Consider the following 27,558-nt stretch of genomic DNA (forward strand, 5'->3'; position numbering starts at 1 on the left):
TTGTTCCCATTTTTATGTAAAGTGAGAGCTTTCTTTCATATGTAGGTAATTCTGTGGACAAGACAGTGACTTGTCCTTGACTTTGTTCTTTCCTAGCCTCTTGTTGCTGTCCCACATAGGATTCACTCAACAAGTAGAAATGTGAGAGAGGAAAAAACACGCTCGGAGATAAACTGTAAGTATATATTGTATAGAGTTTGTAATTTAACAATGAAAAATAAGATTTCAAGTTGTAATTTAGTTGCCATTATTTTTGCTCCATTTTCTTCCAAATAGTTTTTATGTTTTCGATGCTTTGAAAGGTAGAATTTAATTAAGACAGTAAGAATTTTGTTTTCTTGCTCCTGGGACCTTTCTGGTGGTGGCTGGGGATGTGTATTTATGTGTTATTGTTTGGAAAGAGGAATAAAATTCCTAGAGTAGGCAGGATAGAAGGAATCAAGGCAGCGCTCCCTAAACTTCCTTGTTGGTAGCGCTTGCCTAGAGAGCTTGCAAAAATGCCCTTTCTGATTCAGTAGTTCTGAGGTGAAATCTGAGGTTCTCTGCTTCTTACAAGCTCCCAGGTTACAAAGAAGCTGATGGTCCAGAAGAGGAGAGGGCTGCAAACTTAAAAGCTAAGTAAGGCAAGTAGGGACAGACACTATCACCATTTAATAGAAAATAAAAAAGAAATGCAAAGATGAATAGATCTACCTGTCGGGTGGAGTCATACAACTGATTAATAACAAGCCCGAGATCTCTCAGCCTCCAGGCCAGAGGTCTTCGGCTCCACAGAAACACCTCGGCACACGTGTGTGACCTTCACCCTGGAAGTCCTTTGTGAACCTTCCTTTGGAATGGTGGCTGCACCTTACACTGTGTATTAAGTTCTTGGCAGATTTTGGTGCTGGTGCTACCTAGAAATGCTCATATAAGATGGAAATTCTTGAAAGATAAGCACAATCTACTTGGCAAAAAGCCCAGGACTGGGATTAATACTTTGCCTATAGTTAGTTTTGTGACCATGTTAAATTACCTTTATAGCTCCCACTGAAGCCACGTGGTTTAAATTTGCTAATTTCTCCTCAAAAGTGTTTTTCTAAAAATGACAACCTTAGCATGCAAGCATTCCCCATTTAAAAAAAAAAAAACACCTGTTATTTTTATTTATTTTATTTATTATTACTATTTTACTTTGGCTCTGCTGGGTCTTTGTTGTGTCACACGGGCTTAGTTGACCCGCGGCATGTGGGATATTCCTGGACCAGGGATGGAATCCACGTCCCCTTCATTGCAAAGTGGATTCTAAACCACTGAACCACTAGGAAAGTCCCCCATTATTTTTTAAACTCTAAAAAATGCGTTTATTTTATTTTTGACTGTGCTGGGTCTTCATTGCTGCGTGTGGGGTTTCTCTAGCTGGTGGCAAGTGGGGGCTCCTCCAGTTGTAGTACGTGGGCGTCTCATTGCAGTGACTTCTCTTGTTGCAGAGCACGGGTTCTAGAGCATGCCGGCTCAGTAGTTGTGGTGCAAGGACTTAGTTGCTTGGTGGCATGTGGAATCTTTCCAGGCCAGGGATCGAACCCATATCCTCTGTATGACAGGTGGATTCTTAACTATTGGACCACCAGAGAAGTCCTCCATTATTTTTTAATATGTGAAAGTAGTTACAATATGTCTTTGTCATTTCTTTAATAATACGAGATGCCTTTGTAGTTGATTCAGAAAACCTTATGTGTTCAGTACTATTGAAAATCTGAAGTACTTTCTATTATGTTATCCAGTTATATTTTTAAGTTGTATTGTCAGGCCCTTTATTGCAAAGTGCAGTTACCTCTGGGTCCTTCTTTAGTAGCTTGTATCAGTGATTATCAGCTCCTAACTACATATGCACATATATTCTATTTAGCTTAATACTGTTACCCTAGTTTTTCTGAGATACTGATATGCCCCATTTTTGGTGGGAGCAGGTGATACGTGATGGACATTTTCTCACCATTTACCAGTAAGAAAAGTGTCATGTCCCTCTAGTATGTTGAGGTAGCAATGGGATTAAAATCACCACTTCTTACAACTTGTGGGTTTGATATTTGAGCCTTTAAAATCTTGTACAATGTTCTAGTATATGCTTTCTTAGGATGTTTTATGATTTTATATGAGATGTTATAAAGTATAGGCAGTCGTGCTATTGACGATAGAGACAGGCTTTGAAAAATAACTTATTTTAGTAGTCGTATATCTTTGTTCCTTTAATAATGTTTTCTGTTTACAATTACATGATGTCTCTTCATGTAACTGAGGTTTTCTGTTTATTAAGCTAAATGATGTTAAGGCAATATATGTAAAAACTGACTCACTTGCAGAAAAGTTATTACTCTTTCCCTTTTAGAAAGACCTTTTTGCCTTCAGTTGAATATGGTAAGCAAAGACTTGCTTTGAGAGGAAGTAATTCTGGGGCTCTTCTTGTCTGCCATGGTAGGATCAGTTTTGACCCTAATAGTAGTGATGGGTCAGCAAGTGATCATGTCAGAGCTGTTTCAGAGAACTAAGAGGGAGTTTTCATCTGGATGCTGCTGCTTAGTCAGTTCAGTTGTGTCCGATTCTGTATGACCCTATGGATTGCAGTCCACCGGGCTCCTCTGTCCATGGAATTCTCTAAGCAAGAGTACTAGAGTGGATTGCCATGCTCTCTTCCAGGGGACCTTCTCAATGCAGGGATTGAACCCGGATCCCCTGTGTTGCACGCAGATTCTTTACCACTGAGCCACCAGGGAAGCCCTTTCATCTGGATAGTAAAACATAAATTTATGGTTTGTAACTTGACATGTGTTCAAGGAGATAGTAGCAGAAACAGAGATCAAGACCAATAGATGGTTACAGATAAGTAGAAATCTTCAACATTATTAAGAACATCATAAATAGCACTGCAGCCCGGGGTGATTGTCCAGCAGTTATTTGAACAGAAGCTGGAAGGTCCTGTGGCAGAAACTGTCATAACTTTAGGGAAGTTGCAGAGAACAGAAGAGTGATACCAATGTAAGGCGTGAAGAGTGAATCTCCAGAGGGACTTTGTGACTCTTTCTAGGAATGCATTCCCACAGAGTATAAGGGTGGTGAATACCTGTGACAGTTGGGGTTCTGTCCTTGTTATGAAAGTTAGTCTTAAGACAGCATCACTTAAATCCATGCACCTTATCTTTGACAAAGGAGGCAAGAATATGCAATGGAGAAAAGACAATCTCTTTAACAAGTGGTGCTGGGAAAACTGGTCAACCACTTGTAAAAGAATGAAACTAGATCACTTTCTAACACCATACACAAAAATAAACTCAAAATGGATTAAAGACATAAATGTAAGACCAGAAACTATAAAACTCCTAGAGGAAAATATAGGCAAAACATTCTCTGACATAAATCACAGCAGGATCCTCTATGACCCACCTCCCAGAATATTGGAAATAAAAGAAAAAATAAACAAATGGGACCTAATTAAACTTAAAAGTTTTTGCACAACAAAGGAGACTATAAGCAAGGTGAAAAGACAGCCTTCAGAATGGGAAAAAATAATAGCAAACGAAGCAACTGACAAAGAATTAATCTCAAAAATATACAAGCAGCTCCTGCACCTCAATTCCAGAAAAAAAACGACCCAATCAAAAAATGGGCCAAAGAACTGAACAGAAATTTCTCCAAAGAAGACATACAGATGGCTAACAAACACATGAAAAGATGCTCAACATCACTCATAATCAGAGAAAAGCAAATCAAAACCACTATGAGGTACCATTTCACACCAGTCAGAATGGCTGCGATCCAAAGGTCTACAAGCAATAAATGCTGGAGAGGGTGTGGAGAAAAGGGAACCCTCTTACACTGTTGGTGGGAATGCAAACTAGTACAGCCACTTTGGAGAACAGTGTGGAGATTCCTTAAAAAACTGGAAATAGAACTGCCATATGACCCAGCAATCCCACTGCTGGGCATACACACCGAGAAACCCAGAATTGAAAGAGACACATGTACCCCAGTGTTCATTACAGCACTGTTTATAATAGCCAAGACATGGAAGCAACCTAGATGTCCATCGGCAGATGAATGGATAAGAAAGCTGTGGTACATATACACAATGGAGTATTACTCAGCCATTAAAAAGAATGCATTTGAATCAGTTCTAATGAGGTGGATGAAACTGGAGCCTATTATACAGAGTGAAGTAAGTCAGAAAGAAAACACCAATACAGTATGTTAACACATACATATGGAACTTAGAAAGATGGTAACGATGACCCTATATGCGAGACAGCAAAAGAGACACAGATGTAAAGACAGACATTTGGCCCCTCTGAGAGAAGGTGAGGGTGGGATGATTTGAGAGAATAGCATTGAAACGTGTGTTATCATATGTGAAATAGATCACCAGTCCAGGTTCGATACATGAGACAGGCTCAGGGCTGGTGCACTGGGATGACCCTGAGGGATGGGATGGGGAGGGAGGTGGGAGAGGGGTTCAGGATGGGGAACACATGTGCACCCATGGCTGATTCATGTCAATGTTTGGCAAAAACCACCACAATATTATAAATAGCCTCCAATTAAAATTAATTAATTAATTAAAAGAAAGCATCACTGTGCCCCTGTGCTCAGTAATTATGTGGTCCAATGAAAGCAGGCATTTCATATGTGACAATAACAAGGCAGATAATGCATGAAACTGTCCTCGTGTAACTTTATTATGCTATTTGGTGACAGGTGTAGGTGAGAGTTGTTCAGTAGGCCTCTATCAAGGTGAGATACATATATATATATGTATGTGTATATATATGTGTATGTATGTATATACATGTTTTAATATCTTACTAAAAACTATTTTGTAATCTTTGATTTGTGATCATATGTGAACAGGCATGAGGAACCCATTATTGAAGAGCCTGCTTATCTCCAAGAGCCAGAATTAGATATCTAGTTCATAACAGCTATAAAGCATATACATACTTCACATTACAACTGTGTATTTTGTAGGGCCGTTTCTCAACTTTCTTTACTTGTGCTTCCTATTGCTAAATATTCAAATCTCATGATCTCCTTTCATTGTTATTAACATTCACAGTAATCATACATACTAAGCTAAAATCAAAACAGTTACAAAATAAGTGTGCTTTGAAATCTCACTCGTTCCCCTGCCTTGATTGAGAATTGTTGTTTTGGCTGAAACTCAGGCTCTTACTAGTTGAGCTGTAATATCTGTGACTCTCTGTTTTGCTTCTTTTTCATGTTTTATATTTGTGCCCCTGCTTTTATCTCGGTGGTCTTGAATGCTGTACCAGGTTATAAAAGCAGATAATGACAATGAGATACAGAAATTAAAGATAAAGGTAGTGAGTCATTCATTAAATTAGAAGAGCAGGGGGAAAGGTGAATGTAGTATAGTCAGTTCATGTTGGCTCTAATATTTCGGTTGTACTTTCGCTGTAGAGGTGTGCTAGTTATTTATCGTTGTTTAACAAATTACCCCTAAAATGTAGCAACTTAAAGCAATAAACATTTATTATCTCATACGTATTCAGGGATCCAGGACAGCTTGGCTGGGTGGTTCTTGCTCAGGGTCTGTCTTGAAGCTACAATCAGAGTGTCATCAGGGGCTGCAGTTTCCCAAAGGCTTGACCAGGGTGGAACATTTGCTTCCAGGGTTACTCACATATTGTTAGCCCAGGACTTCAGTTCCTTGCAGTGTAGCCTCTCCATAGTGCTGCTCAACATGACTTCCTCCAGAGCCAAGTGATCCAGTAGAGAGAGCACCCAGGACAGAAGCCTTATCTCAGAAGCTGTATGCTACCACTGTGCCATCTTCTTATCACATAGGCCACCCCAGGATGTAGGAAGGGACTACATAAGTTTATGAAGGTCAGGAGGCAGGACTTATCAGAGACCACCTTGCAGGCTGGCTTTCAGAAATACTCTGCCTGAATTGCTGTCTGTCTATAAAGTCCTAAGTTAAGATTGTCTGTATTTAATGCTGGGTCACAATGAAGTAGCAAGTTAGATCCTGACATAATTTTGCTAATCATCTTTGGGTTATTAGATTAAGCTTTAACAGCTTAGACTTTCTTAGGTTTCTTCCAGCTAACAGATTGTTTATTTAAATCTTTGGGTGTTAATCAGTCTATAAGAGATGATGGGATTAAATGTGTTTTGCTATGGAGTAACTTTTTAAATTATTGTTAAGAATGTTGAAACAGATCACAGCTTTACTTTTTATCTTTTTTAGTTGGCCAAGTAAAATTTGATCCACCCTTAAGGAAGGAGACAGAACCACATCATGAACTTGTAAGTAGTGTAATCTTGGAATCTTAACACTGAAAATAAATGTTTTAATTAGTCTTTCTGATTTGTTGGCACTGACTACAAAAGCTAGTTAGTAAAATTTTCTAAGCCTTTGGGGAAATAAAAAGGTAAGTAATTCTAAAATTCAAAATAAATAAATCTGTGTTGCTGAGATTAAATATTTTCAAAATTATTTAGGAGAAACTTAGTTTGTACCATTCTCTGTTTAAATGTCTTTAATGATTTTTTTTTCTTTTTTCATTTTTGCTTTGCAATTTTTGAGGGGCTTTTTGCAGATATATTTATTAGGATAAATGCCACAGTCTTAAACTAGAATTTTGGACCAGTGATAGTATTAATACGTCTTCTCATTAAGTTTATGGGCAACTTTTTAAGAGTGTCAGCCACTTTTCTAAACATCAAGGCAGAATCCAGTCTCCTTGGAGTAACTGAAATTCAGGAGAGACTAGGTGTACATAGCAGATTAAGTTTATCATTTATTTAAAGATTGCTAAAATGTTCTTTTCATGATTCTTTTTTGTTAATTTTTTATATACTGCTTTCCAAATATATGATAAAATATTAAGTGCAATCTCGGAAGCAAAATGCTGTGCAAACATTTGAGATGTTAATAGTCTACAGAGGAATAAAAAATGAGACTTAAAAAACAAAATCAATCTTAATGAAATTACTTAACCAAAGTTCCAGATTGTATGTTTCATTTTTTTTTTCCCTTTCTTGCTTAATAATGAGAAGAAAGTAACTTAATGAACACTCAGAACTGAAGTGGGAACTTTCTTCTTAAATTTAATGCTTATTTTAATCCACCTGACTAATGGCATACAAAGAGAGTCTTTAGCTTTTAATCTAAAGAGTTGCTCTCAGTATACCAGCATGGAAGAAAAATTCTTAACATGTTAAGAATGTTAAAAGAAAAATTCTTAACATGATCATGTTATAGTACTTCAGCCTGACCTTTATGGAGAGGATGGAGAAGGTAAATCTTGATGTTTATAAATGCCAGTTGTTATTTTCTGCTTCTCTTTTTAAGTTAGCATTGCATGCATTTAAGTTCTGTACTAATTTAGTAACTGTATTATATAGCAAAGTTGTTGCACCGCTGCTTTTTTAGAAGCTGCTTAATTGGATTTGACTTTGCATTTACCTTAATAAAATGATGTTAGCAGGACTGACTGACTTCCCTTGTGAAAGTCGCCCTTTGTGAATTTGTGGCTTTTAGTCTGAGTGTAAATAACTTGGGTTTTTTGGTCTCTGCTGAACAGCCCGACAGTGATGGTTTTTTGGACAGTTCAGAAGAAGTATACTACACTGCAAGATCTAACCTGGTATTTCCCATCTTCTGATTTTCTTTGTCAGCATTGTTTTAGTCTTAACTGTTTTTAGGTTTTTTTAAATCAACCATTTTGTTCAGTTTTAATGAATCAGTTTAAGCATTGTTTTATAAATTCCTGCCAGTAAGCAACCTACCATATATTAAGGATTATAGCAATTTTTTCTATAAGGTAAACATATTTACTCAAAGATACTATAATGTTACAGTAAAAATTAATTTTTTTATTTGTTATAAAAACATTTTTGTTCTCACTCAGATATAAATTTTTTCTTTAAATATTGCATTTCCCTATAAACATGCCCAGTGTGAATAATGTGACTTGTTTTAGTGAACTATAAACCATCCATGTATATACATATCCATATATTACAAAAATAAAATATATATAATTTTAAAAAATAAATTACCCCTAATTAACAATGAAATCCATCTCAGATGAAATTATAACTTTGTAATATTATGTAATATCCAGTTTTCTCAGGCAAGAATTTGGGTTATAAGGACTCCCTGAAGTTTTTTTTTGTTTTTAATTTTATTTTATTTTTAAACTTTACATAACTGTATTAGTTTTGCCAAATATCAAAATGAATCCGCCACAGGTATACATGTGTTTTAAATACTATCTTACCATTAGGTAAGAAAAGATGAGAAATTAAGCCTAGCAAATATTAAATAAATAGTACTTTTAACAGTTGTTATTAAGTAGCTTTTTCAATTTTTGTAGCTGGCCAGGGCCCCAAGTTGCCTCAGCATTTACTTCTTGATCTACTTTTCTGCCTTTTCAATTGAATTTTCCTTCTTTTTCCTTCCTTTCATACCTGTTTTAGTTCTGGTTAGTTTAAATGATTCTTTATAAAAATTTCTGAATCTATGCCAAATAACATTTGTAGAACATAAAAGAGACTTAAGATACAGTTTCCCTTTTAGGAAAGTTGCTATCTTGATAGGCGGAAAATACTTGTATATGTAAACTCTTAGCCTTGCAACAGAATGTACAGTGCCCTGCCAGAGTTTCTTCTGGTGGTGACTGTTGAGGAGAGTCTAACATATAATAGATACTATGGAAATCAAAGAAGGAGAAAAGCTTTGGGGTTAATGTGATTGATCTGGTTTGTGGGAGGAACTAAAAGTCTGATTTCAGTATTGTGTAGGAATCATTCTATGTTTTTCAGGAAGAAAATGAACAAATGACTCCTATGTTTCGTGGGAATTAATGTGGGAACAGTCATTGACACAGTTTTGAGAGATGGCAGATAAAGAGCTGAAATTATGGAGTGGTTATACTACTACTAATTATGAGATTAGCTCAGAAAAGGATGGTTCATGTCATCAAAGAGGAAATGATACATGAACCCATGGGATTGCATGTGTTCCCCAGTTAGGTCTGAAGAAAGAAAGTGCAGAAGACTAGTTACCACAGTGGTGCTGCCTCTTCTGCGGTAAGAGGTAGAACCAGCACTGGAGGCAGGGAAGCAGCAGCTGAAATGCTGGAAACTTGAAACTGACGTCGCTCAGTCGTGTCTGACTCTGCGACCCCATGGACTGCAGCCTACCGGGCTCCTCAGTCCATGGGATTTTCCAGGCAAGAGTACTGGAGTGGGCTGCCATTGCCTTCTCCAGGGGATCTTCCCACCTGGAAGAGTCAGTAAATGGCCCAGAGAGGCCAGAAGACATGAGGCCAGAATTAATCATCTGAGGAGACAGGTGAGATGGAATGTCTGAAGACAACACTGCCAGTGATTTGTGGATAGAAAATGTTTTCAAAATTAGGCATATGTAGGCTAGAATGATAGTTAGTGAAATTTGTTGTGGAAATAAAAAACCATAGACTCAAAAGCTTAAAATGACTATTTTATGTATTTATATTCTCCAGGAAAAAAACAACAAAACGAGAAACCATTTTAGAGCTACAGTCTTTTTCTCTGCCCTGTGTGTAACTCACCTAGTAACTTGAGTGAGTTATCCTGGCTCTGTTCCCTCGAACTTCCTCCCACACCCCTTATGTTATGATAGTGGGGCAGTTGACAAGGGGTCTTGTAACAGAGAAGAGCTTTAGAGCCATTCAACTTGTGGGTAGTTCTGGAAGAAGAGGAATGAATGAAGTATTTGTCAGATCCTACCATGTATAAAATCAACCTTTAAAAATCCACTTATATTGATAACACTCCCATTCCCCCATCCCTAGCCCCTGGCAGTTGCCATTCTGTTTTCTATGTCTTTGAGTTTTTCTGTACTCTATGTAAGGGTATTCTGTATTCCATGTAAGTGGAATCATGCATTATTTGTCCTTTTGTTACAAATAATATAAGTGAAGTGACTGGCTCACTTCACTTGGCATAATGTCATAACATCTTCAAGATTTATCTCTGTTGTAGCATGTGTCTGAAGTCTGAATAATATTTCATTGTATGTATAGCTGCATGTTGTTTATCCATTAATCCATCAGTGGACTCTTGTGAATAATGCTGCTGTGAACCTGGATATACAAAAATGTGTCAAGTTTCTGCTTTTAGTTCTTTTGGGCATATAACTGGAAGGGTGATTGCTGGATCATGTGTTAATTCTATGCTTGATTTTGGGGGGGATTACCATACTGTTTTCTATAGCAGCTGCATCATTTTACAGTCCCACCAGCAGTGCACAAGGGTTCCAATTTTCTCCACATCCTCCATGCTTGTTATTTTCTGAGTGTATGTTTGTTTTATTGAAGTATAGTTGATTTATAGTATTTCATATGGTGTGTCACATAGTAATTCAGGTTTTTTGTAAAGATTATATTCCATTATAGGTTGTTATAAGATATCAGGTATAATTCCCTGTGTTATACAGCAAATCCTTTTTGCTTATCTATTTTATATTTAGTAGTTTGTATCAGTTAATCCCGTACTTCTATTTTTCTCTCCTCCTCCTCTCTCCCTTTTGGTAACTATAAGTTTATTTTCTGTGTCTGTGGGTCTGTTTTTGTTTTGTAAATAGATTAATTTGTATTGTTTTTTAGATTCTGCATAGACTAGGCATCATATTCTATAGGCCAGTCCACATTGATGCAAATGGCAGTATTTCATTTTTTATCACTGAGCATTATTTCATCATGTGTATGTACCACATCTTTTGTTGACGGGCACTTGGGTTGCTTCCACGTCTTGATGTTGTAAATAGTGCGGCTGAGGACTTTGAGGTGCATGTGTCTTTTCACATCAGTGTTTCTGTTTTTTGGTGTGAAGTATCCATAATTATTCCAGTCTCCTGCTTTCATAGTTCTTAGCACTGTGAACAGGATTTCAACTCTTAACAAATACCTATTGCTGGCCACTAAAAACCTGATGGACCCAACATGTCTGGCTGTTATCTTAGTAGAGTGTTGGCACCAAGATGATGGCCCTAAATCTTTTGCGACTGAAAAGAAGTATTTATCCTCTTAAAGACCTCACCACCTTACTTGTCATCAGTGATTTCTGGTTGCAAGTATTTTCATCTTATGGTTTTTGTAAATGAATTCAGAATATTACTATACCTCAATTTTCAGTACTATAATAGAGGTTTTTTTAATCAGGCAATCTTAATATGTAAAATATATATGAAATATATGAAACAAAAAGAAGAAAGCTTGATTTTAGCGTTGTTAGAAAAAAAAAAAAGTCTTTCAATTTTGAAAGATTTCTGAGTTAAAAAAGCAAAGTAAAAAACTCAGCAAAATTCGATAATAGTAAGAGTTTTGCCTATAACCATATAAATGAATATATCGCATCTACAAGATGCTATCTTTATGTTAAAAGAATATATTACACATCTGTTCAGCTACTGCTGATTTTCCTAGTTGTACTAGGCATTTTAGCCCATGTACCAGTGAAAAATATATTGAAAGGTAATTACAGTTGACCCTTGAACAGCAAGGGGATTGGGGACACCAGCAGTCAAAAGTCCGAGTATAACTGTAAAGTTGGGCATCCTGTGCATCTGTGTTTTCAGGTTCAGCCAACAGCATATCATGTGGTAGTGTAGTATGTCCTTACTGAAGAAAAGCCAACATATTAAGTGGATGCATCCAGGTGGCGCTAGTGGCAAAGAACCTGCCTGCCAGTGCAGGAGATGTAAGAGACTAGATCTGATAGACAGAGTGCCTGATGAACTATGGACGGAGGTTTGTGACATTGTACAGGAGACAGGGATCAAGACCATCCCCAAGAAGAAGAAATGCAAAAACCAAAATGGCTGTCTGAGGAGGCCTTACAAATAGCCGTGAAAAGAAGAGAAGCAGAAAGCAAAGGAGAAAAGGAAAGATACACCCATTTGAATGCAGAGTGCTGAAGAATAGCAAGGAGAGATAAGAAAGCCTTCCTTAATCATCAATGCAAAGAAATAGAGGAAAACAATAAAATAGGAAAGACTAGAGATGTCTTCAAGAAAATTAGAGATACCAAAGGAACATTTCATGCAAAGATGGGCTCGATAAAGGACATAAATGGTAGGGACCTAACAGAAGCAGAAGATATTAAGAGAGGTGGCAAGAATACACAGAAGAACTGCACAAAAAAGATCTTCACGACCCAGGTAATCACAATGGTGTGATCACTCACCTAGAGCCAGACATCCTGGAATGCAAAGCTAGTGGAGGTGATGAAATTCCAGTTGAGCTATTTCAAATCCTAAAAGATGATGCTGTGAAAGTGCTGCACTCACTATGCTAGCAAATTTGGAAAACTCAGCAGTGGCAAAGGACTGGAAAAGGATTGCATTCCAGTCCCAAAGAAAGGCAATGCCAAAGAATGCTCAAACTACCACACAATTGCACTCATCTCACACGCTAGTAAAGTAATGCTCAAAATTCTCCAAGCCAGGCTTCAACAGTACATAACTGTGAACTTCCAGATGTTCAAGCTGGTTTTAGAAAAGGCAGAGGAACCAGAGATCAAATTACCAACATCCGCTGGATCATCGAAAAAGCGTGAGAGATCCAGAAAAACATCTGTTTCTGCTTTATTGACTATGCCAAAAGTTTTGACTGTGTAGATCACAATGAACTGTGGAAAATTCTGAAAGAGATGGGAATACCAGACCACCTGACCTCCTTCTTGAGAAATCTGTATGCAGGTCAGGAAGCAACAGTTAGAACTGGACGTGGAAAAACAGACTGTTCCAAATAGGGAAAGGAGCACGTCAAGGCTGTATATTGTCACCCTGCTTATTTAACTTACATGCAGAGTACATCATGAGAAACACTGGGCTGGATGAAGCACAAGCTGGAATCAAGATTGCCGGGAGAAATATCAATAACTTCAGATATGCAGATGACACCACCCTTATGGCAGAAAGTGAAGAGGAACTCAAAAGCCTCTTGATGAAAGTGAAAGAGGAGAGTGATCAAGTTGGCTTAAAACCCAACATTCAGAAAACTAAGATCATGACATCTGGTCCCATCACTTCAGGGTAAATAGATGGGGAAACAGTGGCTGACTTTATTTTTCTGGGCTCCAAAATCACTGCAGATGGTGACTGCAGCCATGAAATTAAAAGACGCTTACTCCTTGGAAGGAAAGTTATGACCAACCTAGACAGCATAATAAAAAGTAGAGACATTACTTTGCTGACAAAGGTCCATCTAGTCAAGGCAATGGTTTTTCCAGTAGTCATGTATGGATGTGAGAGTTGAACTATAAAGAAAGCTGAGTGCCGAAGCATTGATGCTTTTGAACTCTTGAGAGTTTGGACTCTGGAGAGTCCCTTGGACTGCAAGGAGATCCAACCAGTATATCCTAAAGGAGATCAGTCCTGGGTGTTCACTGGAAAGACTGATGTTGAAGCTGAAACTCCAATACTTTGGCCACCTGATGCAAAGAGCTGACTCATTTGAAAAGACCCTGATGTTGGGAAAAACTTAAGGCAAGAGGAGAAGGGGACGACAGAGGATGAGATGGTTTGATGGCATCACTGACTCAATGGACATGAGTTTGGGTAAACTCCACGAGTTGGTGATGGACAGGGAGGCCTGGTGTGCTGTGGTTCATGGGGTCACAAAGAGTCGGACACGACTGAGTGACTGAGCTGAACTGAACTGAAGAGACACACGTTTGACGCCTGGCTCTGGAAGATCCCCTGAAGAAGGGCATGGCAACCCACTCCAGTATTCTTGCCTGGAGAACCCCATGGACAGAGGAGCCTGGCAGGCTACAGTCGATAGAGTCACACAGAGTTGTACGCAACTGGAGCAACTGAGTATGCATGCATACACTTTAAACCCATTGTTGTTCAAGGGTCAGCTGTCTCTGTAGAACACTATGTTAATTGCTGTGGAGGAACATCAACAGTAACATAATCATTGCTCTGAAGAACATGGGTCTCCTGCATTGCAGGTGGATTCTTTACCACTGAGCTATAAGATTACCCCAGAGTTAAGTCAAATTGAATAAAGTCTATAAATAAATTTACTATGGAAAAGAAACAGATCAGCTTTGTTCATTTTAAATCTGTTAAACTATTACTTACTATAAAGTTTTGTTGTGTGGTCACATTTCTTACCTTTTGTATATAAATACAGTTCTAGGGAGGACTCGTTTTATAATTGCATGATGATAGGACATTTGCTGGAAAATACACCTAACCTGTTTCAAATATACTTCAACAAAATTAAAAAGAGAAAATAATAACCTACTGATATTCATTCCATATTTATTCAGTTTGCGTCCTTTCTTCTGCTTTTATTCAGTGTTCCAACCCTACTTGCTTTTCTTTTTAAGAAACAAGAATTATCTAGGGTTCAGTCCCTTTTACATATGTAAATTGTCAACCACATTAAAAAGTATTTCCTAACACTTTACTTATGCACCATATTGTCTCATTTTTTTGATGAGAAAAAAAATTCTAATTTCTGTTTTCTTGGTTAAAATATATGGCTAAAGTATTTCTTTTCTGTTTTTGTAGCTAACTGTAATAATTCTTTAGACTTCCTGCTGTTTCCTCATCAGTTATAGATAGACTTTGTAATCTCCAGCTAAGTTTAAAAAAAAACAATAATAAGATTTTCTTGGTGATATAGTCTCCTTTTCCAGTGTTCCACATCACATCCTCTGTTTATTTTCAGCTCTTGCAGGGCCCTTGTTTTCTTAGAGCCTTTATCCTAGTTCAGAAGTTTTCCCCTATTCATTAAAACACTTAGGACTTTCTGACCCCAAAAGATATTTTAATTGGGCCTAGGTTGACCATCTTAAATTTTTTGCTGAATGTTCAGTTTGAATCTGTTCTGGGCTATTGCATGTTTTCAATCTATGTTGGTTGGCTTCTTTGTTAAATACTGTCATTCATTAATAAGTTGGTGCCTGATTTATGCTACTGAATTTTTTATGTCTACCCAGACATGTTCAAATATATTCTTATTTAGCTTATAAAGAATGGACTTATTATCACTTTATAGGGTTAATTTGAGTGTTTTGCCAAAAGTTTTGGTAGCATTTTTCTATTCAGAATAGCTTCCAGGTCCCGTTGGAAAGCTTTTTAGATCAGTCTTTCTTAGACTGCCCTAAAGATACGTGAATGACTGCTAACTTTACCCAAGCTTCACTTTTCTTCCTTTCCTTTTTATTTCTTCTCATTTTTCTTTCTCATTTTTCTTATCTGATTTGCTCTCTGAATTCCTGCCATTTAATAAGTGCTTGGTAAATAATAGTTGAATTAAATTAACTGCTTATTAGAAGAACTTAGTGTAGTCCTTTTACTTGATGACATGCCCAGCACATTTTTCCCCCACTTTGGATGCTAAAATATAACTTGATTTACAGAGAAGGAATTACTAAAGAATGAAACCCTTTCAGTTTTAGCTTTCCTGGTAGGGCTTAATACATGGCACATTTAATTTATCAGACTTGGATCTATCAACAGATTCTCCCCAGCCTGAGTGTTATTCTGTATGTGAACTTAGGCTCCATTTTCTATTAAAATATTTCATTAGTTATTTTAAATTCTTCTCTTACCTTTCTAAGTATCTCAGCTGATCTTTTTTAATTATTATCATCAACCTGGTAATTGTCATGTAGCAGATGAGCTAGCTATTCTTAGGACCTGTCTATATTTATATAACACAAGCCATGGCCACTCTGCACGAATGTGTGCTTTCGAAAGCTGTCGTATGATTAAAGGCTTAAGAGATTATACTGGCTAAAGAGATTGCTGGTCTGGCTTTTAGAAGGGCCCAATTACATGTAGCTAAAGAAAATAGAGTTGAATTCAATAAGGTATGCATTGATATTAGTATTTTTCTCTTCTAATTACCAAAGCTTAAAAGTTCCTATGTAACATGACCCCTTAAATAGTACAGCATAATAACTGTGTGGTGGTCTAATGATAGTAGTGATCTCATCATATTAAAATACATCGTTACAAATTAAAGAGAACAAGTGTCCTTTTTCATTAGGATTTTATGTGATACTAGTGTGACAGTTCACTAATCTTTTTTGTTTATGATATATTATCTTTTCTGTCACTGGTAAGTACATATGTTATGCATGGAAGAAAACAGTTATTGAAGAAGACAAAATTTGAGCCTTGTCTAAACCAGGCTTTTGACTTTTATTTTCATCAGATATTTTTTTGGACAGGTCTTAGAGTATTTAAATGTTAAAATGCTTTTCACTTAAATGTGATGTATTGCTTAGAAGTCTCATATTTCCCAGCTTAATATTTATGTGATCTATGTATATCTTAACGAGGCTGAATATTATTTATTAACAGGAAAATAAACAAATGGCATTTGAACAAGCATTTATTTAGGGCCTAATTACTGTGTGCCAGGTACTATGCTAGACCCTAGGCTATAGGGAAAAAAGATGGATTTAACAATTTTCCTATGTTTGAGGAGCTTACAGCCTGGCTATTATTTTTATAGACTTATAAATAAATTAATGAAAAGCCAGTGTAAATGCTAAAGGAGACATATGTGTTAAATACTGTGGAGTCATGAAGAAGGTCACACTGTCTTCCTGGACAGTCTTGGAAGGCTGCTCCAAGAAGGTAACTTTTGCATTAAGTCCTCATTGTGCATCTGGCAATATCTTGTAAAATTAGAAAGCACTTTGAGTACACTAATGTATTCTAATGAAAATAACATTCATTTAAAATGTTAAATATTCCCCCCTTAATCATTAAAACAGTGCTTGAAATACCCTGGGAGAAAATGAAACTTTGTACTTTCCATAGTTGTTGGAAGGCACTTTTTCCTCAAGAAGGCATATGAGTTGAGCATACTTATTATTATTTCCCTTATATTTCAGCTCTTAGCTCTACAACTTGTAGCATTCAGTGGACGTGTTTAAATAGTTGACCTACCTTAATAATAATCATGTGAAGCTTTGCTGTGTAACTCTACAAGAGTATTAAAAGTCCTTAAGTGCAGTTTATAATCTTGTGCAAGTTCACATGTATAATTTACTTTAAAAAAGCACCTTATTTTTTAATCTTTAAAAAATTATTACCTGTTGAGGCAGTAGTAGAAATATGTGAATGTGTGTATATACATAATGAATCCAGATCTTATTTACAAAGTCAAACCAAGATTTTTGTTGCTTGTTCTCTTTTGTAATCATTTTTGCTTCTTTATAGCTTGAGCATAAATACCTTATTTAAGCTTTTTCTTTCCAAAAACTTATTTTTACAAATGTTAATTATAGTAGCAGTGACCATAAATGAAACTTGCATATATTATTCAAACTAATTGCCAGAATATTTTTGGTAACTTAAATCATAAAATGTATAAAGCAAGACTACAAACTTCTGAAATATTTTATTGTTGGAAGTGCTACTTTGCCTCCTTTTTAAGAACATATAGCAATACAGATTTATTTGAAGTCTGAGGTTTCTCTTTTTAAAAAATATTTATTATAGTATCATGATTTGTGATATACAGCCGTTTTGCTAAATATTTTATTTTGTACCATTAGGATCTACAACTAGAATATGGACAAGGACACCAAAGTAGTTACTTTTTAGGTGCAAACAAGTAAGTAAAATCCTTTTAAAATTATATTTAAATTTAAGAATAATTAAGTTGCCTTTAAATATGTTATTAATTTTATTTTAAATATTTACAGTAGTAAATTATACTAGTCTGGTAGATTATATTTTATAATATGTTTTAAACTTTTTTTTATTACTGCCTTGCCAATCATCTACTCAATAACTGTCATAATGGGGACAATCACATTAAATTTTTTATGTCAAGCTACTTTGTAGACCTTAACTGTTAGGGAAAGCTAAGTACATTCCAACTGAAGAGAAATATATGTTTCAGCAATGTATTGCTTTTATTTGCAGAGTTGACATGTTTATTCCTTATAAAACTTGTTCCAGTGCATCTTTCAGATGTGTTGGCCTGTGAAAACAGATGGAAATAGTCACACTGTTTAGAAATCTTTGTCTTAACTTTCTTTTAAGAAAATAAATAGTTAAAATGAGTCTCAAGTTTTTGAAGTTATCATATATTTTATGCAAGAAGTAAATCCAACAGTTAATTCAAGGTCAGCTCTATACCAGGCCCTGTGTAGCTGGTGCAGCCCTGCAGTGAAGCGGCACCTAGCTTACAGGGTGACAATCTAAGATGTTCATAGGCCTGAATTAGCATGTTACCGGCCAGGGTCTGCTGTTTCTCAGAGTCTCATTTCCTGAGTTCATGGATGAATTATCATTATAAAAGCTAATTTATAGGGAAATACTTTAAATTGACAAAATTTCCCAGCTGTGTGGCTATTATTTCAATAATCAGAACTACTTAAAATTTCAAAATACATTTTCAGTGAAATTATAGGGTTGAGACATATTTTAAGTTAAGCAGGTGACTAAAAGACAAGCAACTCAGATTCTCAGATTTAGAGATAGTAATGCAAAATCTCGGAGAAAGCATTGGTACCCCACTCAAGTACTCTTGCCTGGAAAATCCCAAGGGCGAAGGAGCCTGATAGGCTGCTGTCCATGGGGTCGCGAAGAGTCGGACACGACTGAGCAACTTCACTCTCACTCTTCACTTTCATGCATTGGAGAAGGAAATGGCAACCCACTCCAGTGTTCTTGCCTGGAGAATCCCAGGGATGAGGGAGCCTGGTGGGCTGCCGTCTATGGGGTCGCACAGAGTCGGACACGACTGAAGCGACTTAGCAGCAGCAATGCAAAATCTTGTCTCTTTTTTTATAAATTCAATGTTTAATTTAAATATTCTTTTTTTAACTCAGAGAAGGCTTTGAATGACAAGCTAGAGAAATGCATTAGTTATAATTTAGCTCAAGATTTTGGTTTGTTTTTTATACCTTATGTTTCCTAAAATTTAAAATAAGTCCAAAATTTCCCTGCTAGAAAAATGAAGTTTGTCAAAATAATAGCAATGTGTTATTTTATAGTTTGTCCTGATTTATTGATGGGCAACAAAGGAAAGTCTATCTCATAATGGGTTAGCAAGTAAAAAATTCTGATGTGTTTCTGTGTTATTTTTGTCTTAATTTCAGGTCCCTAGTTTTAAGAATCTTGTTAACAAATTTTGATGTATTTTTATGAGATTGGATAATTTGGAAAAATATTTCATTTACCTTTTTTAGTTTATTTAAAATATATTTTTATATTATATACTTGCAAAAATACCCCCAAAATAGCCTGTCACTAAGTGCGTTTCCAGATTCCTTGGTTCTCATTTGTCTGATTGTGGGGTTTTTTTTGATTGTTAAACATTTTCATATTATATAGTTAACTTTGGCTAGGTAAAATGTTAATAATTTGCCCAACCTTCATTTTTTGATTAATTGGATCCCTGCTTAAGGAACTGTATTCTATATAACGAATCACTGGCAAGGTAGGTTGGCCAATATATACATACATGTGACATGAGCATGGATGTAGCACTTCTCTTATTGTACTGATATGTCTGCTTTATTCTTGTGACGAGGCAGTGTTTTAAAACTCAGAGGATTTTCTGCTTTCTCCATAGGTGATCAGGCAGACAGATTTCCATTTATGGGTTTCTACCTATTCCAGACCACATAGGAACTGTCTAAGAGAGTTTTTTGTTTTTTTTTTTAAATAGAGTACATACGTATTTTGACTTAGTTGTTTTCTTTTGAATTCTGTTATTATTGGGGTCAACTTTTCTATTAAAAACCAACAAGATATTATTTTTTAAAGAAAAATTATTTCTGATTTCTATTAATATAGAGCCAAAGTTCTAAAAATAAATTCTCTTCTAAAGACTTAAATCAGTGAAAAGAAATTCCTGGCATAATTAAGTATAGCAGTGCACACGTGTGTGCTAAGTCACTTTAGTCATGTCCGACTCTTTGACACTATGGACTGCAGCCTGCCAGGCTCCTCTATCCATGGGATTCTCCTGGCAAGAATACTGGAGTGGGTTGCCATGCCCCTCCAAGGGATCTTCCCGACTCAGGGCTCGAACCCACATCTCTTACGCCTCCTGCGTTGGCAGGTGGGTTCTTTTACCACTAGCACCACCTTGGAGTGTAGCAGTAATAAATGCCAGATCAGAGTCAAAACTCTTTCTTGCTATAACTGTGTAACTTTGAGAAATCTGCTTCAGTTTTCTCTAATGAATGGGGATTATAATAGTACCTACCTCATAGTACGAGAAGGCAATGGCACCCCACTCCATTACTCTTGCCTGGAAAATCCCATGGACGGAGGAGCCTGGTAGGCTGCAGTCCATGGGGTCGCTAAGAGTCGGACACGACTGAGCGACTTCACTTTCACTTTGCACTTTCCTGCATTGGAGAAGGAAATGGCAACCCACTCCAGTGTTCTTGCTTGGAGAATCCTGGGGATGGGGAGCCTGGTGGGCTGCCGTCTATGGGGTCACACAGAGTTGGAAACGACTGAAGTGACTTAGCAGCATAGTATGTTAAGGATGAAATGGAATAATCATTGCAAAACATTTAGCACCTTTTTAGTAAAAACACATTAGTTGCCCTTATTTATGGTATTTACTCAGTAAATGTTGATTGTAAGAGTAAATGAGTATGAGTGAAAGAATAAAATTGCCTTTTGGTTTTAAAGAAATAGGTTTTTTGCTTTGTGTTTTAATATAATCAGGGTAATACTTATAGTTTTGAGCCAGTTAGGCAGTTTTGAAAAATTATAGTAACAAGCAGCTAATTCAGATATGCCATACACTTCGGTGGTGGTTTTTTATTTCTCTGTCTGTTTCTTCAGTTTATCACTTAAATATATGATCTGTTTACAGATTGTACCATTTTTAAACTCTTCATCCAAATTTTTTAGTCATTTTAGATTGACTTTATTTAATTTAATATGTGGGGGCATCTTTTTTGATTTGTTTTATTCATTACTGTCTCAAAATTCCATAAAAGGAATTTAAGTAGGCTAGTGAATAGTGACATTATTTATTATGTTGCATCCAGTCTTGTGATTAAATCAATATCATATTTTTCTCCAACGCATTCAAGATGCAATATTTAGTATAAATGAACCTTTATGTAAATGTAGCTGTATTTCATTTTCTCTTCTATAAAGGCTGAAAAGCAAACCATGTTTTCTCCTTTTCGTTAAAACTTCATGAAGTCTGTAACTTTATTAACAAAATATCTTAACTCATCATAGGAGATTTATAAATGAATTAAAAATATATGAGCCCCTAGCCATAGAGTATCTGCTTTTTCATGTTCTCTTATTTTATAGAACCTTTAATCCCAGGAAGATAATATTTTAAAAAGTGAAATGCCATATGAGTCCAATTAAATATGGTAAACTGAAAATAAAAATACATTTTAAATTCTCCTTTTAATTATTTTAAAATGCTAATATTCTCTACTGGAAAAGAAATGGCTCAGAAAATATTGTCATATGCTTAAGAAAAAGTTTTTTTCATATCTTCTAAGATCTTCTAAGATGGCTTCCCTTATAGCTCAGTTGGTAAAGACTTTGACTGCAGTGCAGGAAACCTAGGTTCGATTCCTGGGTTGGGAAGATTCCCTGGAGAAGAAAATGGCAACCCACTCCAGTAATCTTGCCTGGAGAATCCCATGGACAGAGGAGCCTGGCGGGCTACAGTCCATGGGATTGTAAGCGTCAGACACGACTTAGTGACTAACCCCTCAAGATGGTGTGAAAGCCTCCTGTAGAGTTTAGAAGACATTATGTTTCATTTGATGAAAATACAGCAGTGCTTCTGAAATTTTTAGTCTCAGGATCCCTCTACCGTCTTAAAAATTATTAATGACTTCAATGAGCTTTTGTATATATGGGTTACAAAGATAAATATTTGTAGTACTGAAAGCTTCAAAATATTTTTTTATTTCAAATAGTAATGTACTCATTCCGTGTTATCATTAAAAACGTTTTTTTGTGTGTATTAAAAAATTCCTCATCTTTAAGAATGAGGTGAAATGCCAACTCTTAATGGTACCTTCTTTGTAATACCAATTGATTCTTTTCATGAGACTTAAAAGCAGCTTATATATGGCAGTATAATACAGCAAACATTTTGTTGAGGCCCACAAACAACATTGTTTTATGAAGAATAGCTGTTTTTTTCTGAAGCAGAATAATATTAGGAAAAAAGGTGGCATTGTTTTATATTTTTTGCAGAAATCCTTACTATCTGGCTTGATAGAACATAGCTGGATTCTCACATCTGTTACTAATCTATTTTTATATACATCTCATGAAAACATGAAAAGAGCATGTGTTAGTGGTTCAGTCGTGTCCAGCTCTTTGGAACCCCATGGACTGTAGTCTGCCAGGCTCCTCTGTCCATGGAATTCTCCAGGCAGGAATACTGGAGTGGGTAGCCATGCCCTTCTCCAGGTGATCTTCCTGACCCAGGGATCGAACGCAGGTCTCCCACATTGCAAGCAGTCTCTTTACCATCTGAGCCACCAAGGGAAGCCCTTCACATCTCATAGTCTCCAGAAAACTCTCTTGAGTTTCATTCTCAATGAAAGAATAAAAGAGAGAAAGAAAAAGAGTGAATGAGTTTGTATTTTTTTAAAGTGCTTTAGATTATGAAAATAGTTTTACCTTGCAAACCTCTTACAGGAGCCTAAAGGACCTCCAGGATTCCCAGACCATACCTTGAGAATTGCTAATTTAGAGTAGTGTTACTTAAGAGATGGGCATACCAGACCACCTGACCTGCCTTTTGAGAAACCTATATGCAGGTCAGAAAGCAACAGTTAGAACTGGACATGGAACAACAGACTGGTTCCAAATAGGAAAAGAAGTATGTCAAGGCTGTATATTGTCACCCTGCTTATTTAACTTATATACAGAGTACATCATGAGAAACGCTGGGCTGGAGGAAGCCCAAGTGGAATCAAGTTGCCGGGAGAAATATCAATAACCTCAGATATGGGGATGACACCACCCTTATGGCAGAAAGTGAAGAAGAACTAAAGAGCCTCTTGATGAAAGTGAAAGAGGAGAGTGAAAAAGTTGGTTTAAAGCTCAACATTCAGAAAACTAAGATCATGACATCCGGTCCCATCACTTCATGGCAAATAGATGGGGAAACAGTGGAAACAGTGGCTGACTTTATTTTTCTGGGCTCCAAAATCACTGCACATGGTGATTGCAGCCATGAGATTAGAAGACGCTTGCTCCTTGGAAGGAAAGTTATGACCAACCTAGACAGCATATTCAAAAGCAGAGACATTACTTTGCCAACAAAGGTCCGTCTAGTCAAGGCTATGGTTTTTCCAGTGGTCATGTGAGAGTTGAACTATAAAGAAAGCTGAGTGCCAAATAATTGATGCTTTTGAACTGTGGTGTTGGAGAAGACTCTTGAGAGTCCCTTGGACTGCAAGGAGATCCAACCAGTCCATCCTAAAGGAGATGAGTCCTGGGTGTTCATTGGAAGGACTGATGTTGAAGCTGAAATTCTAATACTTTGGCCACCTGATGTGAAGAGCTGACTCATTTGAAAAGACCCTGATGCTGGGAAAGATTGTGGGCAGGAGGAGAAGGGGACGACAGAGGATGAGGTGGCTGGATGGCATCACCAACTCGATGGACATGGGTTTGGGTGGACTCCAGGAGTTGGTGATGAACAGGGAGGCCTGGTGTGCTGTGGTTCATAGGATCGCAAAGAGTAGGACATGACTGAGCGACTGAACTGAACTGAATTTAATTGATAATAATAATTTTTTAAACCCCACTGACTGAATACTTACTGTACTCTAAATTACTATTCAAAGCATTTTACCTATATTAATTAATTGTATTTTCAGATAGACATTTTGATCTAGATACTATTGTAATTCCCACTTTACAGATATGGAAACTGAAGCTTAGGGAAATCATAGAAACTGATTGAAGGCCGCATCACTTACAGTGGAGAGGCTGCTTCACAGCTTGAAATCATTTTGCTATACTGCCTCCTGGTCTCTTAGGTCTCTTTTAGACCTAGTCCTTGAAGAGCTTTGTGAATAGATAATACATTTGACCAAAGTCCCTCAATTTTTTACATGCAAAATAAGGTTTGCAATTAGTTTATGGTTTTCCTATATCATTTACAACTCCAGACTTAAAATTTTGTCATTTTAAAAGACTTAAATTGTTATTTAACTATCCTAATTAAAACATTTGATGGCTAAAATCTATTCTGTTAATTGTTTATACCAGCTTACCATACCTTTCATTTTTCTCTGGTTTTATGCTTTGATAATTCTGAGGGTAGTTTTTTCAACTTTATATAATAGGAAAGGGAAATGATTAGAAGGTACTACCTTACAACTTTTGAGGAGAGTAAATTTTCTGCTGAATCACTTTTACCACAGTAACCTATTAGTAACCGTATTTCTATCTCATTAGCTTTAAGAAGGCTCTTGAGTTTTTATGCTTAAAGAATATAATACAGGAGGTATGCTGCATGAATGGGCAGGGAAAAGAAGTAAGGGACCTTCAGGAATGCTGTGAATTCTCTCTTACATTCCTGAATACCAAAGTTTTGTAAATTGCTCCTAATGGTAAAACCCTCACACCTGGTCTGATACAGGCTTAGTCTCCCAAAAGTGTAAATGTGTTTGCCAGTACACCACTGGAGAACAGATCCTTCAGGTAAGTGAGTGTCTTCTGTGGAAGCAAAGTGCTACTACATTCATGTATTCACATCACATGCATGCGTGCTTTTGCAGAGATCCAACCTGTTGAGTTTCATTTCGGAGGATTGCCTGAGAGCATGATGTTTTTTAAAGTGTGTCACCTTTCTTAAGAAAAAGAAAATATAATTTCAGGTGTCAGGTAAAATAGTCCAGGTAAAAATGTAAATCCTGGAAACCCTTGAGTGTGACCCTGCAATTATTGCTTTGTCAGCTCTATTGTGACCTTTCATGGTGGGTTGTCCTTTGTTTGAATTGATATTTTTCCAGTAAACGCTAGAATTTATTTTGTTCATTTAAAATACATGTATAAAGACATGAGCAGCAGAAAATAGATGTTAAATGATGTTTTATGGTATAGAGATGATCATTGTAGCAAGTTTTTAGTGAGTAATAAAAGTATTTTATTTGAAAATTTTATATATAAGGTTAATGTGATAAAAAAAATTGTACTTGATATTTCTTTGCTTTATTCACATTATTTTTAATTTTTACTTTTCTCCTAAGGAGTCTTCTGAAGTCTGTTGAAGAAGAATTACATCAGCGGTAACTTTAATTTTTAATTAAGTTTATAATATTTTATGTTACAGATGAGTCAAGTCCATTTGCCCCCTTCTCTGTCATATAGCCTAAGAGTGTTTTGTTGTTGTTTTAATATTCTGAATCCTAAAAAGATACAGAAATAAAATTCTGTCCTGTGTTAGCTCTTCTTGCATTGTCTAAAATTTCTTCTTAAGCTTTTTGGTAAAGTCCATTTAGTAACAGTGAAATTACCCTTTTTCATCCGTAGAGGGCACGTGGCACATTTAGAAGATGATGAAGGAGAAGATGATGAATCTAAAAAGTAAGTTCTGTTTCCCTTTTTAGTAAAAGAAAGAGTGTCATTTAGCCTGATTGAGTAAATCTGACGGCTTAATAGTGAAGTAATTTTACTGTCTTTTATCACGTAGTATCATGGGTTGAACCAGAGTTTCTTTACTTTTCTCTGTTCTAGTTGTATTAGTTCAGGCATCCTTAACAAATACCATAGACTGGGATTTATTTCTCATGGTTTTGGAGGCTGGGCTGCTGGTCAGTTTACCTCCTGGTGAGAGCTCTCCTCCAGGCTGGAGACGGCTACCATCTCAGTACATCCTTAGACTTCCCTCAGTGTGTGCGTGCAGACAGAGAAATCTCTCTTCCTCTTTTATAAGGCCACCAGTCCTATTGGATTAGGGCCTCATTCTTATGACTGCAGTTAAATGAGCTTTATTACCTCCCAAAAGCACTGTCCCCAAATATAATCAGTCACATTGGAGTTAGGACTTTAACATATAAATTTTGAGGAGACACAGTTCAGTCCAAAAAGTCTTATTAACTCCTTCCAGCATCAACTCTAAAGTCCAAGACTCATCTAAATATCATCTAAGTCAATCTGATTTCGATCTCATGATCCCTAGATCACCTTTAGGATTTATTTTTTCCTTTTTTTGAAGAAGCATACATGTTTGGAAAGCTCTGTCATCCCGTCCACAGCCTCCCTTCATTTTGTCTTGTCCATCTTCTGTTCAAGCTGCCAGTGTTTGTTCTGGTACAATCCCATGAATTCTTTTTTTCTCTGAGTGATAGTTCAGGCATAAATGTAGTATTCTCTCCAGTACATGCTTTCTGATGCCATCCATTTCTGAGCTAATACGGATAGGCTGAGAATTTTTTAGATTTCAAGTTCTGGTTCCTTTTTGCTTAGTAATTCCTTCTTCAGTTCATCTCTCTTCTCTTATTTCACTAGAAGCAATCAGAAAGAACCAAGCCACTCCTTCAGCAGTTTGCTTCGAAATCTCCTCAGCTAACTTATCCAGTTTCATCCCTTGCAGATTTTCCTTCCACAGAACACTAGAACAACACAATTCAGCCAAGTTCTCTGCCACTTTTTATGAAGGATTACCTTTCCTCCATTTCCCAGTAACTGCATTTCCATTTTGAAACCTCACCAGAATAGCCTTTAATGTTCACATTTCTACCAACATTCTGTTAATGCCTATTTGTGTGTTCTCTGAGAAGATGGAAGCTTTCTCACCAGCTCTGCTGTTTTCTCACTGACCTCTCACTCTTAGCGTCCATATTTAACTCTTACAGTCTTCGCTTATTACTCAGTCCCAAAACTGTTTCCACATTTTTAGGTATTTGTTACAGTAGCACCCCACTTCTTGGTACCAAAATATGTTTTAGCTCAGGCTGCCGTAACGAAATATCATAGACTGAGTGGCTTGAGCAACAGAGATTGGTCACAGTTCTGGAGGCTGGGATGTTCAAGATAAGGTACCTGCAGATTCAGTTCCCAGTGAAGCCCTCTTCTTGGCTTGTAGACAGTGGCCTTCTTGCTTTGTCCTCACACAGCCTTTTTGCAGTCTGTGCACACACACACACACAGAAGGAGATCTCTTCCTCATCTGACAAAGCCACTAATCCTATTGGATCAGCTCCCTACCCATATGACTTCATTTAACCTCAGTTACCCCCTAGAAGCCCAAACACAAGCACATTGGGGGTTAGAGTTTCAACCTACGAATTTTCAGTGGACACAGTTCAGTCCATAGCAGGAGTTGATTAAAAAAAATAATAACTGAAAAATGTTTACAGAGACAGTAGACATATCTTGTGGTTTAATGTTATAAATTAGTAATTGGTAGCTGCTAGAATTATTACTGTAACTACAAAGAGTCTTACTATATGGTTGATTAAATTTCATCTGATATGTTTCAAGTAAGCAAATCCTTTGGGTACAATTTTTTTTTCTTTTTTTACAACTGTATTTTTAAGGGGAGAATATTT

The 27,558-nt window shown here is 36.6% G+C and overlaps 1 protein-coding gene across 5 annotated transcripts in view; it reads left to right on the plus strand.

Annotated features, from left to right (window-relative positions):
• MAP4K3 (mitogen-activated protein kinase kinase kinase kinase 3) overlaps positions 1-27,558 on the plus strand; it is a 124,899-nt gene that overhangs the window by 63,614 nt on the left and 33,727 nt on the right. For 2 of the 5 annotated variants that reach the window (XM_010855565.1, XM_010855566.1), the window contains exons 12-16: positions 97-175; positions 6,245-6,303; positions 17,581-17,639; positions 25,255-25,293; positions 25,538-25,591. In XM_010855565.1, coding sequence (XP_010853867.1) covers positions 97-175; positions 6,245-6,303; positions 17,581-17,639; positions 25,255-25,293; positions 25,538-25,591 — 290 coding nt within the window. Of the gene's footprint in view, positions 1-96; positions 176-4,728; positions 4,765-6,244; positions 6,304-7,583; positions 7,647-17,580; positions 17,640-25,254; positions 25,294-25,537; positions 25,592-27,558 lie in introns of all 5 variants that reach the window. The other 3 variants (XM_010855562.1, XM_010855564.1, XM_010855563.1) reach the window with 3 other exon arrangements.

The sequence above is a fragment of the Bison bison genome, unplaced genomic scaffold, assembly GCF_000754665.1.
Source record: "Bison bison bison isolate TAMUID 2011002044 unplaced genomic scaffold, Bison_UMD1.0 scf7180017864366, whole genome shotgun sequence".
Classification (NCBI taxonomy): Eukaryota; Metazoa; Chordata; class Mammalia; order Artiodactyla; family Bovidae; genus Bison; species Bison bison.